General features: G+C 42.4%; 1 protein-coding gene across 1 annotated transcript; it reads left to right on the top strand.

Annotated features, from left to right (window-relative positions):
• The first annotated feature begins 13,233 nt into the window (after positions 1-13,233).
• Positions 13,234-13,719, top strand: LOC127683049 (40S ribosomal protein S27-like). The gene is made up of 2 exons (XM_052179900.1): positions 13,234-13,389; positions 13,547-13,719. The coding sequence occupies exons 1-2, from the start codon at positions 13,371-13,373 to the stop codon at positions 13,684-13,686; spliced, it is 159 nt and encodes a 52-aa protein (XP_052035860.1). The 5' UTR covers positions 13,234-13,370; the 3' UTR covers positions 13,687-13,719.

The raw sequence follows: 13,719 nt of genomic DNA, 5'->3' as shown, positions 1-13,719 counted from the left end.
GGTCTGTTTGAGTGTCTTGCCTTTCCTGGGGGTGAAGGAAGGGATGGAAAGCCGGAAAGAAGAAACCTGTCTTGTTTTGGCCCTTACTGCTCTCCATAGTCACCAACCCCCAGATTGTTCTCAGTCTCTTCTGGCCTCTGAACTTTGAGCCAGTGGTTCTAGAATTTAGGGATTTTCTAAAGTCTGTAACTTAGACTTGGTAGTTTTACTGGTTTATCCTAAATGAGAGTCTTTGAAACAGGATTCTAGACAAACTGATGCTGTGCACATAATTTAGTTTCTAGTTAAATGTCTTGGATATGACTTTTTGAAAATCAGTAGGGTAGGTATGAAGGGTGTGTATATGAGGAAGGAGGAGGGAGGGAGAGAGAGAAAGAGAGAGGTCTGATTTTCTGTCTTAGATGGTTTTTAGTCCTATCTTAAACACTAGTCCCGAGGGATATCTTGTCCCACATCTTAGTGATCTTTCCATTTTCATTCCAAGCTTCCAACTCAGTTAAATGATATAGGAATAAGTACATAGGTCAATACATTCATAAATCTCAAAGGTCAGCTATGGTCCTCTGTGGCCCCATGGTGCCAAATCTCAACTTCTTTCTCTGATCTCTTTAATCTTGGGGCTTCTTTCTTCAACTGATGCTGCACATTCACCAATGGCTTCTTACAGTGCTGAACTTTAGCTATTATTCTCCATGACCACTTCATGTCTTCAACACAAGAACCAACTGGGACATCCTTACACATTACCAAGTTTAGCTGCCAACATAAGTCACAATCTTGGCCCCCTCTGGGCCACAGTTTGAATGTCGAGCCTGAGAAAATACTGCCCAGAAGATTTCACATCAGTAATGCTGATCCTTTCTTAGCCCCAGCTGACCAGCATCAATTGTCCTAGTAAAGTAAAGGTTTCATTTTAATTATTCTAAATTCAAAATATTGAATGGTCCAAGTGGAGTTTTTAATGGACTCTTACACTTTTCTTTGAAACATCACAAGCCAAGTCTCTATCCTCTGCACCACTATCATCATTATCTTCTAAGTTCCCACACTAGCCCATTAAGCTCCGGATACCTAATAGCTTTTCTGGTTCCAAATTCCAAGGTCCTTCTTCAATTCTCTCCAAAACATGGCCAGGTCTGTCACAGCAATACCCCATGACCTGATACCAATTTCTGATTTTATTTTTTGGGTTTCTATTGTGGCAATAAAACACAAATCTCAAAAATCTCAAAAAGTGTTTGCCATCCTTAACAATTAGAGAAAATGCAAATGGAAACAACTTTGAGATTCCCTTTTACCCTAGTCAGAATGGCAGAGATAAATGGAAAAGCCTACAACAAAAACTAGTGAGGATGTGGAAAAAAGGGAATGCTTTTTTCTTCATCTGATTCCGACCAAAGGAAACTTAAGGAGCAAAAAGTTTATTTCATATTACAGCTTGTAGTCCATCATCCAGTAAAGTCAGGGCAGGAATTCAAGGCAGGAACCAGGAGGCAAGGTTGAAAGCAGAGGTCATGGAAGAATGTTGCTTACTAGCTTGCTCCCCATGGCCTACTCAGCCTGCTTTTCTATACCATCCAGATTATCAGCCCAGGGGTAGCGCCTAGTGAGCTGTGCCTTCCCACCCACATCAATCACCAATCAAGAAAATGACCCACAGGATTGCCCATACCCATAGGGGTATTTCTTAACTGTGGTTCCTTTTCCCCCAGATGACTCTAGTTTGTGTGAAGTTGACACAAAACTAGCCTGCATAGGAGGGGTTTTTGTCAGCTTTGCCTTTTGTGGAGATCATTATCACCTCAGGTGAAATAACTTCATTGACTACATATATTTCCTGGCATTTTGGGTTACTTCAGGTTATGCACTCACATCAGAAACTTCAGGGCTAGGTACCATAAGTAAGAGAGCATGCAGCATTTGTCTTTCTGGGTGTGGGTCTCTTCACTCAACATAGTCGTTTCTAGTTATATGCGTTTACCTGTAAACTTGGTCTTTTTCACAGCTGAATAGTTTTCCATAGTGTGTATATAGCATTTTCATCATCTATTCATCAGTTAAAGGATATTTAGGTAGTCTCCATTTTCTAGCTATTGTGATTAGAATAGCAATGAACATGGCTGAACAAGTAGATGCTGGGTGTGGAGTCCTTTGGGCACAAGCTAAGGAGTAGTACGCAGATGGCAAAAAGTCCTTGTGCATGCAGATAAGCACTGGAGAAGCCAGGAAAGTTAAGTACCGCAGGCATTCTTCAGAGGAAGGAGGTGTTTTAGCCTGTTTTCCTCCTGAAATTCTGGGAATGGATATAGTTTATAACCTGGCAATCCTTTGTTCTCTGATGAATCAGGCTTTGCCAATATCTCCTTCATGTTTTGATTATCCAAGACTTTCACCCTCCCCACCTGAAAAATTTTGAACATTATGGTTGGCCATGAAATTCATCCTTTTAAGAGATGCCATTTATACTTTACAACAGCAAGTCCCGACTCCTTCAGTCATTCTCCTCAGACCTTTATGTTGAACATTTTTTTCTAAGTCAACAGAATCCATCTTTACAGGAGAAGTCATGTGGACTTCTCAAAGAGCTTCAATGCAGACATGTCTTAAGCTTTGTTGTACTCACAGGACTGAGTTAATTGTTATCAGGAAATCTTTTTGTGCTGTGCCTAAATATGTCAAAAATAAGTGAACTGAGGTCAAACTCTAGAAGTTTTGGTGCATCACCAGTTACCTAAGTCAGAATGAACTGAATTTCTTGCTTGTCTCTTCGTGTACCATTTTCTGCCACCCAGAAAGCCTTCAGGGACCCCTTTCCCCACCTACAGTGGTATAGCTGGGTCTCATGGTAGATCTACTTTGAGCTTTGTGAAAACTACCCACACTGTTTTCTATAATGATTCACCAGTTTGTATTCCCACCAACAATGAAGGAGCATTCCCTTTTTTCCACATCCTCACTAGCTTTTGTTGTAGGCTGTTCTGTTTATCTCTGCCATTCTGACTAGGGTAAGAGGGAATCTCAAAGTTGTTTCCATTTGCATTTTCTCTAATTGTTAAGGATGGCAAACACTTTTTGAGATATTTCTTAGCCGTTTTAATTGTTTCTTTTGAAAATAATTTGTTTAGATCCATAGCCCATTCTTAAAATTGGGTCATTTGTTTTTTTTTTAACTCTTTGTATATTTTGGATATTAATTCACTATAAGATATATAGCTGGCAAACGTTCTCCTCCATTTCATAGGCTTCATCTTTACTTGAGGGTATCCCAGAAGGTGAACTGAAGAGAAATGTTGCATTTGGAATACATGGGTGTGTAATGTTCCTCCACAGCAGTCAGCACATTCTCAAAAGTGTCAAAGATTGATCTGTATCAAACCTAAAAACCTGAGTGGGAGCCTCAGAACCCATGTAAGGTGGAAGGAGAGAACGGACTCCTTGTGGTTGTCTTCCACAGGCACACAGTGGCACACACAGCCACATACTTTCATGGTAACAATAATGTTAAACAAGGTGTCAAAGGCTTCCAAAGTTTGAGAACAGTAACCCTAGCGGTTGGCTTTCTGTAGTGCAAAGTGGGTTGGATTTTGCATAGGTGGGTAGAGCCTTTGGGAAGAACCTGTGAACCCAAGGGTAGAATCAGTTTCTGCCTGTTGCCCACAGTCCTTCATGATCTTGCTCTGGAAACTTAAGATGTCCTGATCTGGGAGGTGAAGAGCATCTTGAAGTCTGTCTGCCCTGAGGTACCCTCCTAGCCTCTGTATGATTGCAGCTGACACCCTCCTTGGACAGCTGTTCCCTTGCTTGGGTAGCTACTGAGCTTTGGATCCCTGAGCTGAGCTGAAGAAAGGAGCCGACTCTGAGATGGCCAGGGTGAGTATTCTTTGGAGAATATGGATGTGTTTCGTGGAGAGGAGAGACCAATGACACAGGAATTCACAAGGATATTCAGTTCCCTAAAAGCCAGCAAAATGTTGTCAGATACTTAACTGGTTGCTGGTAGGATGGTTCATTTTTGAACATTAGATTTAATGTCTGTAGTAGACTCTAAATGCAAGCATAGAGGAAACGATGGTACTTTCTTAATTAGCAATGTTTCAGTCAATAACCAGTTGATTATCAGCAACGTATTTGTACAAATAGTGGGCAACCAGACTGCTAAAAGATTGGCACTAAATAGGTATGGGAGTATAATCACAGAATAGGAAATGGAAATGCATGTCAAATATGTAGAGAAACAGGCCTTTAGGCCCTGAACAGAGGAGTCTGACAAGAACACAACCAGCCTTCCTAATGTCCCAAGGCAGAGGCAGTGTGACTGCCAGGCCTTACTGACATGCATTAACCAGTCCTATACATCCCTCGTGCCATATAGTAACCAGGCCCATTGCTCCACTCTCACATTTATCCTCAAATGTGCTCTGGTCCAAATCACAGGGTGAATAGGCTCATTCAATGTATTTTGGTCATACAAAGGGACCTGACTTGTTTCCTGTGGTATAGTACCTTCCTACTCTCTACCTCCTCTTTCTCCTTAGGACCTTAAAAGAACACACCTTGCTTTGTTCAGTGGGGATGAGGAGCTAAGATTTTTCTTCAGATCTCCTCTATGCTTTTGTCATTAACAAACACCTTACCTAAAGGGGGAGTCAATTAGTTTCCATACCTTTCTCTCCAACCTTTTCTTTATTGTCTCCCCAAAACCTAATTAATGGAAGTGAGTAAAGTGCTTTCTTCAGTTTTATGGAGGGATATCTTCTTTCATCCTCCTCCTAAGACAGGAGCATGGAACACATTGTGCACAACAGAGGCAAGGATAATTCAGCTTGGAGATGGACTTCTGTTTGTTAATGTTTTTCTAACTCATAATTCAAAAGTGAGCAGCTGATGACAAAGTGACATAAGGAAAAGATCGGAGAGCTTCTGGGTTCATCAAGCCATCTTCTAGCCTTAACTCAATACTGAGAGAGTATGATATATGGAAAACAGCTCCAAATGCATAGAAGAGATCAACTTGTTTATGCCTCTCAGCTATTTACTTGGGTGGTGGTGGTGGTGGTGGTGGTGGTGGTGGTGTTTCTCTCTCTCTCTCTCTCTCTCTCTCTCTCTCTCTCTCTCTCTCTCTCTCTCTCTCTCTCTCTCTGTACGGTGAGCTGGGAGGACATGCCTCAGTGGTTTGGATTCCTCCTGAGATTCTCTGTTGAACTTGTCACCAGATCTTTGGGGGAATATGTGTTCTTAATAATGCTTGCCTTTAGTTGAAATTCTAGTGAGTTATGCTTCCTCTGAGCTCACCCAGATGAACTATAAGGAAGGCGGACCATATTGCCCTGTGAATGGGGCCCCAGTTGGAAAGAATTAGATTACCAATCTTCCAACAACTGATTCCAAGCTCATGCTTGGGCAGGGAAAACTGAGGTGAAGGTCCTTGATGCTCCATGGAGGAGTGGGCTGAGATTATCACCTCAGACAACACTGTGTCCATCATAGGGACCAGTGTGCAGAGTCAGCTAGGAACTGTGGTCTGGTGCACGGTGATTTGGTTTCCTGTTTCCTCAGAGCCAGAAGAAGAACAATGCAGCGGGAAGTTGAGAATAAGTGGCTCAGCAGGAAACCTCATGCAACACCTCAACCACAGGGAAACCTTGGCTCACCGATTGAGGCAGATCCGGCCACTGAGATTTCCGGGGCCTGCAATTTTCCTGTCTATCCAGGTCCTCTACCCAAGGCTGAGTTCAGTCAAGAGCTTCCTGATTGTAACAATGCTCCAAAAGGGCATAGAGAGGGTCTGGAACTGGACCATCAGTCTCCAGCAGCTGAGCATATGTGTTTAGTTTAGTGGGAGATTATGTACATATTCTTATTGGTCCAGACCTCATCCCACCTGCTGGCCTCCAAATTCACATGGTTAAAGAGGGCCAGACAATTTGGGACTTACTTGGATCCAACTGTGTGGCATGGTGAAAAAGAAAGTAATTTCCAATCTGAGAAAAGACAAATGGTGGCTACTTATTTCCAACCGTCATCTATTTAGAAGAAAGTAGGTCTTGTTCCTTGTTATCGTTTGTTGAGAAAATCAGTCTGCAAAGTGTGTCTGATTACAAAGTTTCAGCAGATAAATAAGGGCTTGCTTGCTTTTTTCTCTTTTCTTTTTCTTTAGTTCTTTGTTCTTTGTTCATTTTTTTATTGAATATAATCTTCATTGACATTTCAAATGCTAAAACCTTCCCCCCTCCCCGAAAACTCCCAACCCCTGCTCCCACCCCTGCCTCCAAGTATATGCCCCTCTACCCGACCCACTTCCCCCACCCCCAGATTTCCCTTTGTTGGAGTATCCTGGGTCCATTGAACCTTCAACGGACCAAGGACCTCTCCTCCCACTGATGCCTGACAAGGCATTCCTCTGCTACATTTTTGGTTGGAACCATGGGTTGATGGTTGAGTCCCTGGGAGTCCTGGGGTGTCTGGGTAGCCGACATCATTGTTCTTCCTATGGGGCTGTAAACCTCTTCAGCTCCTCCGGACTGCCCTCCAACTTCTCCATGGGGATCCCACGCCCAGTCCAGTGCTTGGCTGCTAGCATCTGCCTCTTTATGTCTAAAGCTCTGACAGGGCCCCTCAGGAGACAGCCATACCAGGCTCCTTTCGGTATGCACTTCTTGTCGTCCATAATAGTGTTGGGGCTTGGTGACTGTTTATAGGATGAATCCCCAGGTAGGACAGTCTCTGGGTGGCCTTTCCTTCAGTCTCTGCTCCACACTTTGTCTCCTTTATTGCTCCTGGGAGTATTTTGTTCCCTTTCTCAGAGGAACCAAAGCACCCCCACTTCACTCCTCCTTCTTGAGCTTCCTGTGGTCTGTGAATCATAACTTGTTTATTTTGAGCTTTTGGGCTAACATCCACTTATCAGTGAGCACATACCATGTGTGTTCTTTTGTGATTGGTTTACCTTGCTCAGGACGCCACTTTCTAGTTCTATCCATTTACCTAAGAATTTCATGAATTCATTGTTTTTAATAGCAAATAGTACTCCATTGTGTGTATATACCACAGTTTCTGTATCCATTCCTCTGTTGAAGGACATCTGGGTTCTTTCCAGCTTCTGGCTATTATAAATAAGGCTGCTATGAACATAGTGGAGCATGTGTCCTTATTATATGTAGGAGCATCTTCTGGGTATATGCCCAGGAGTGGTATAGCTGGGTCCTCAGGTAGTACTATGTCTAATTTTCTGAGGAATTGCCAAAGTGATTTCCAGAATGGTTTTACCAGCTTGCAATCCCACCAACAATGGAGAAGTATTCCTTTCCCCCCACATCCTCTCCAGCATCTGCTGTCCTCTGAGTTTTTCATCTTAGCCATTCTGACCAGTGTGGAGTGGAATCTCAGTGTTGTTTTGATGTGCATTTCCCTGATAACTAAGGATGCTGAACATTTCTTTAGGTGCTTTAGAGCCATTCAGGATTCCTCAACTGAGAATTCCCTATTTAGTTCTGTAGCCCATTTTTTAATAGGGTTATTTGACTCTCTGGAGACTAACTTCTTGAGTCCTTTGTATACATTGGATATTAGGCCTCTATCAGATATAGGATTGGTAAAGATCCTTTTCCCAATTTGTTGGTTGCCTTTTTGTCCTGTTGACCGTGTCCTTTGCCTTACAGAAGTTTTGCAGTTTTATGAAGTCCCATTTGTTGATTCTTGTTCTTAGAGCATAAGCCATTGGTGTTCTATTCAGGAAAATTTCCCCTGTGCCCATGTGTTAAGGGCTTGCTTTCTATCTGTTGGACAAGGCAGAGTATTTTACAGCTTGGTTAAGATGATGAACCCTAGACTATGATGACCATCACGTTGTTTAAAGCTTGGTGAGTCACTTAAGAACCTTCAATATTTGTTTTTTGTCCTTACTTATTTTGAATATTCTTCCAGCTACTCTTTTAGGAGAAAAATATTTGATGATTCTTTTACTTAAGACTTAAACAACAATTTTGACACAGGCCTACTATGCTTATTGGTAAGTTTTCACTTTTGCTTGAGATACCATGGTAATGTAGTTCATGTATTCTCATAGCAACCTTGTGAGAGAAGAAATCTTGATTTTCAGTTTGCTTCTGAAGAGACCCAGAGAAACGAAGAAACTTGAAAACCTGTTAAGGGCCAGACCCGTGCTCACCATAGCTGGAAGAGGCTACTTAGTGTATGCAGTGCTCTCTGCTAGCTTATTTTCTTCTAGTCACTGGATTTTAATGCGCGGACAGGGCCAAGCTTCCCTCCGCTCCATGGTTGCTTCCTTAGCCTTTTTCTATATTCTCTCCTCAGCACCTCTGCTGCCCAGGGTGCCAGGCAGGTGCCAATGAACTTGTCTCTGAGGCTCTTTTTTTCTTCCCAGGCCCACACCCAAGATGCCTCTGGGCCTGAAGTCTCAGGTGACTCTTTCCTGGTGTGAGAAATCCTCCAGACAAGAATAATTTTCCGCACACGGAACAAGGAAACTGGCATTTTGATTCCCCTAAGTTCTTGGGGATTTTCCCATTCTCTCTCAGGATGTACAAACCTTCCTTCTAGTCTTTCTCATGTGCTCTGAAGCACTGTTGGCTCAGCTTTCTCCATTTGGAGCACTCCACCCCAGACTCCAACAGCATACATGCAGCCTACTATTAGTTTGATGGGAATCCCAACAGTAGCAATCTATAACCTGATTGAAGAAGAACAGCTTGGTACAGTTTACCTGAAACATAAACATAAAGTTAGACAGGTTTTGCACACTGCCAGTGGTGTTTAAGGTAAGTATACAGCATAGTTTTAACTCACTACCCAAGTCATGGCTTTGGACTAGAGACTCTTATAAATGAGCATTTTCTGGCTGTAGTTACAAATGCTGGTTTGGCTTATACATTCCTTTGTAGGGTGCTTGTCACACTCAGGTAGAACATGTTGTTTGGGATTTTTGCATCAGGAGACATTTGTGTGAAATAATTTGTCAGGCAGATAGTCTGACATCACATGGTTGCTTCTAATATCCTTCCAGGAACACAATGTAACAGATAACTTTATTCTGCAGTGTGTGTCTTCATATCTGGAATAGTCACACATGCCCTGGGAAAGCAGTATCCAACCTGTCACTGTCTCTAGTGGGTATATCTATACTACCACCTGGTCTATTTAGGACCACCAAAACTCACTGAACCTAGTGGCGATAGCTATCTGAATACTCCTGAATTCTCTGATGCAGAATACGGTCACATTTTGTTACTGTAACACCTCCTGCTGTCCATGGGTAAAATTCTCATGTGTTGTATTTTAACAGTAGGAGAAACCCAGAAAGAGGACCTCTATTAGTTGCAAGAAATGGGACTGCCTAAAGGGCCTCCTTTGGCTTTTTGTAGTAGTCTCCTACCTGGATAGATGGGGTTTTGGAAGGGGTCGTTGCTCCAGGCCTAAACATCCTGTCTGTTGTAGGATCTTTCTGGTCTAGTGAGTTGTGTTCTGGCTTTGGCTCCACAATGATACACTGAGAGCTCTGTCAGTCCAGGTGTATTGTGAATCTGAGAGACAAAGCATGGTCATCAGATCTAGGGAAATTTGATGGCACATGGAATTAGTTTGCTTTCTATGAGTTGAGGGATTGGTCCCACATGGCTTTGGCTGACCTGGTGATCCCATTGACCTTGGTGTATAAAACCCGAGGAGTTCTTTTGGAGGCTCACAGTTCCTGTGCATCACGGGGCATGTGTAGATGAAACTCCATCTGCTTTGGGTGGTTCTGAGGGACTGGCTTGCCACACATTTTAGTTCTATGTTGTCTGTTCAAAGTTTGCTTAAACCTGTGTGAGTGTCCTGCCTTACTGGCCTCCTATAAGTGACAAAGCATCCAGAGCTTCAGAGATGCATGACAAATGTCTAGCTCCGAGCTAGTCCCAGCTACTGTCCCATGGCATTTCATTGACAGGGCATATACTTTGTTGAGTACCCCGTCCCTAGAATGGAGCCATGCAGTTCTTTGGCTGACTTTAGCACCATGTTCTGCTTCACCACACTGACTTTAGTGTTATTGCTAAGAAAGGTGCAAGGCCTCCTTCAGTTCTAAAGTCTCAGAGGGCAGCCATTGGTGCCAGTTTGTTCTTGAACTTGGCATAGGGCTTTTCCACACAGTGACCCTGAGTATAGAATTCTTTTGTTTAATCAACTTCATTTGCTGTTTAAAAATATTTCAGAGTGACACACAAATTACACTTCCTCATTTTCTGACCTGCAAACAGACACCTTAGAAGGCTATTTTTAAAAAATCAAATTAAGTATGTACAAAATACAAAATTCATGCATGCTATTTAATTCACAGAGTGAAACTCATAGGAACATATTTTAAAGATTTAGAATAGGCAGCCAGAAGAAATATGACTGAATTTAGCATCCAACAACTTACACATCTAAAATAAAATCTATCTGAGCTACAAATGAGAGTCTGGGAGTTTGTTATTTATTTCCCCTGGGCCGGGGAGCAATGACCCAGGTCTGTCTAGGAGAACAGGGTTTTGAAAAGTAAATTTGGGAATTAACTCTATTAAGATAAAGACTAGGTGAAAACCAGAGGTCGGATCTGACAGAAGAATGGGTCTTACAAAAATCCTCTTTAAAAAAAAAAGGTTGAGAAGGTATCTTCTGAAATAAAAACGTTTCCTGACTTTAGGGAGTTTTATAACAGCAAACGTTTTGAAGACAGGTGAATTAGACATTTAGAAAAGTTACTTCACTTCTCTAAACCCATTCCTTATTGCAAAATAGTCATCTGACCACCCCCAGTCCCCAAGGCTGCTTTAAGGCATTTTTGCAAGGTGGTGCCTTGTGCGTTGTAATTGCTCCAGACCTCTCTACTTCTTAACAAATGGAGACTCTTGTAGATTTATAAAAAAAAAAAAATTGAGAAGGCACCATAGACAGTTCCCACACACCTGTGCTTATTTTGTGTGTGTGTGTGTTTGTGTGCGTGTGTGTATGTGTGTGTGATTTAACATCTATTACATTTGTTAAAGTTGACCAATCACCACTGATACATTATTGTAAGAATTCCATTCACTCAGATTTCCTTAGTTTTCAGCTGAAGCCTCTGCTCTTCCGGGGTTACAAGTTCACTCTGAATGTTTTCAATGTCATCATTTTTATTGTTATAAACACTCAGTAAGTGCCTCATCTTGTTCTTCACTTCCCAGCAGTGAGACTTACTGTCTTGGTCTTTGTTAGGAAGCCAGGGTGGAGCTGAATGTGGAAGACAGATCCAGGCCTATGTCTGAAACCTTTCACGGAAGTTGGGTGTAGGTGAGGGGCAATGTGTGAGGCTTCTGACTGGCACAAGGGTGAGACACGGGAGAGTAAAACCCAGGGAACCATCGGTGAATCAGAGCCCCAGATTGGAAGTTGTTCTTGAGGACTCTTCTTAAATCATTTTAGAATGAATTAAAGAGATTTCTTCACCTAAAGTCTTAGGTAAGACTCCTTGCCTTGTGTCTTTCAGTAACACTTGCTTCTTCCCAGAATTCACATCTGTGTGTTGAGGAGTAACACCCTTACTTTGGCTAGTGGTTAGATGTTCCACAGGTTTGTGACTAAAGGCAGCCTCTTTGCAATCAGAGAGTTCTGAAAGTCAGGTCACGGTCCATCTCTGGACCTAGCACTTCAGGACTGAAGTCGATCAGCTATTGCATTGCCATTCATACCGTTTTTCAGTGCTAAGTATTTAATCTCTTGTCCTTCAGGGGGACATTTCAGGCAGGCTTTTACACCATAAGCCAAGTTGGCTTGTAATAACAGAGCCCTGGGAGTCAACAAAGGATATAAATTCAGTAGAACAGTTGCTATAGGCCCCCCTGATATGAGAATGCTTGGGGCCCACATCATTTTGACTTGGCCAACACAAAAAACCTTCACAGTTGAAAGCGAGCAAGTTGGACTATTGAAATTAGAAGGTTCTGATCTCTCATATTGTTTAGCATGGCATGGGAATGCAGAAACAATGCTTCTGTCCTTTCAGAACTCAATCTGAGGAAACCTTTCTTCACCTTGCTTACATAAGTCAAGAAGACAGAAGCAATGTTCCTCTTCTGTGTTTCCAGGATGTCTTGTGTTTGCCACCCAGTCCTCCTTATGTTTTGCCCATAAGCTAGTGTTGAGAATGTCTTTAGCTGTCTGCCATTCCCCAGCCCTCCATTAGTTGGAGGGCTTCTAGACTGTATGAGTCTAGCAGTGTTTGACACATGATCAGGCTCAGTAAGCCTCTGTAACAGCTTCCTAAGTGCCCTCCATGCCTCTACTCTGGAATTCCCAAATTTGCCTTCCATGAAGCAGCCACACAAAAATTATCATGTCACCTGCATGAGAAAATCCCTTCAAGCATTTTCCAATCCAGTACACTCTCATGGAGATGGTCAGTTTTTTACTGAAGTCTCACAATAATTCTTCTCTCCTTAGCAGGGTCTTGCCTAGCCATCAATTGAGCACGTTTTCTTCCTTTATTTTCTCAGCAGGACTTGTAACCCTCTGAGATGGCCTAGGCTACATATTTCTCACTGTGTGATATTTTACTCTCCCAGAGATGAAAGTCTAAGAGAGCAGGGACCTTATGTGCTTTGTTGACATCACTGTCAATAGCAGCATCTTGCATCAGTGGCTATTTAGTGACTGTAGAATGGGTGAGTAACCAATGAGTGTTAGTTTCTTTTAATGGAGTCACTATTTTCTGGCAGAAGGAAGTAACAGCTGATACTTAATGCAGGAAAGATGCTTTTGGTTAATACTGTGGAGTATGGGAGATGACCAGCAAGTGACTCATATCTCAAAAGATCCTGTAGGCCTGGGCTCCTCTCCAGTCACCAGCAATCATTATGAACATCACTCTTTTCCCAAGTCTTTCAAGAACAGTCATAATGATGTCCGGTCAATGGCAGACAGCATATAGGATTGTGGTCCCATAAGATTATGATGGAGCTAAATGTTCATTATTTAGTAATGAGAAATGTGTGTAAGGTACAAGGTCTCACTTGTATGTTTCTGGTGATGCTGGTATAAACAGAACCACCACAGAATCACCACATTGCCAGTCATATAAAAGATGACACACTCAACTACATACTGTACATAATGCTTGGTAACTTTAACAAATGACCATGCTACTGGTTTATGTATTTATTGTTGCTCACTATTTTGAAACGTGCTCCTCCTATTTATAAAAATGGTTTATCAAGAGGCTGGAGAGGCCTTTCCGGCAGTGATGACCTCCCTACGAGAACACGCCTCTCGCAAAGGATCTCCTTCATCCCTCCCCAGAAGAGGAGAAGAGGAAACACAAGAAAAAGCGCCTGGTGCAGAGCCCCAATTCCTACTTTATGGATGTGAAATGCCCAGGTGAGGAAGTGGTTTTCAGCTGTCCGGGAAAATTATTGCTGATGGTTGTAACTTAATTTTTTTTATTTTTTCTTACGAGTTTTAGAAGTGGTAACTTGGAGAGGAATGAAAGACGTTAACATTTTTTTGTTGGTCTCTCTCTGTTTTTGTTTTCTAGGATGCTATAAAATCACCACGGTCTTTAGCCATGCACATATGGTAGTCTTGTGTGTTGGCTGCTCCACTGCCCTCTGTCAGCCTACAGGTGGAAAAGCAAGGCTGACAGAAGGATGCTCCTTCAGGAGGAAGCAGCACTGAAAGCCCCTGATTCAAGATGAGTGGGAACCTTCC

Source organism: Apodemus sylvaticus, chromosome 4, assembly GCF_947179515.1.
Source record: "Apodemus sylvaticus chromosome 4, mApoSyl1.1, whole genome shotgun sequence".
Classification (NCBI taxonomy): Eukaryota; Metazoa; Chordata; class Mammalia; order Rodentia; family Muridae; genus Apodemus; species Apodemus sylvaticus.
The sequence above is the reverse complement of the archived record's forward strand: the minus strand, read 5'-3'. Positions and strand labels throughout refer to the sequence as shown.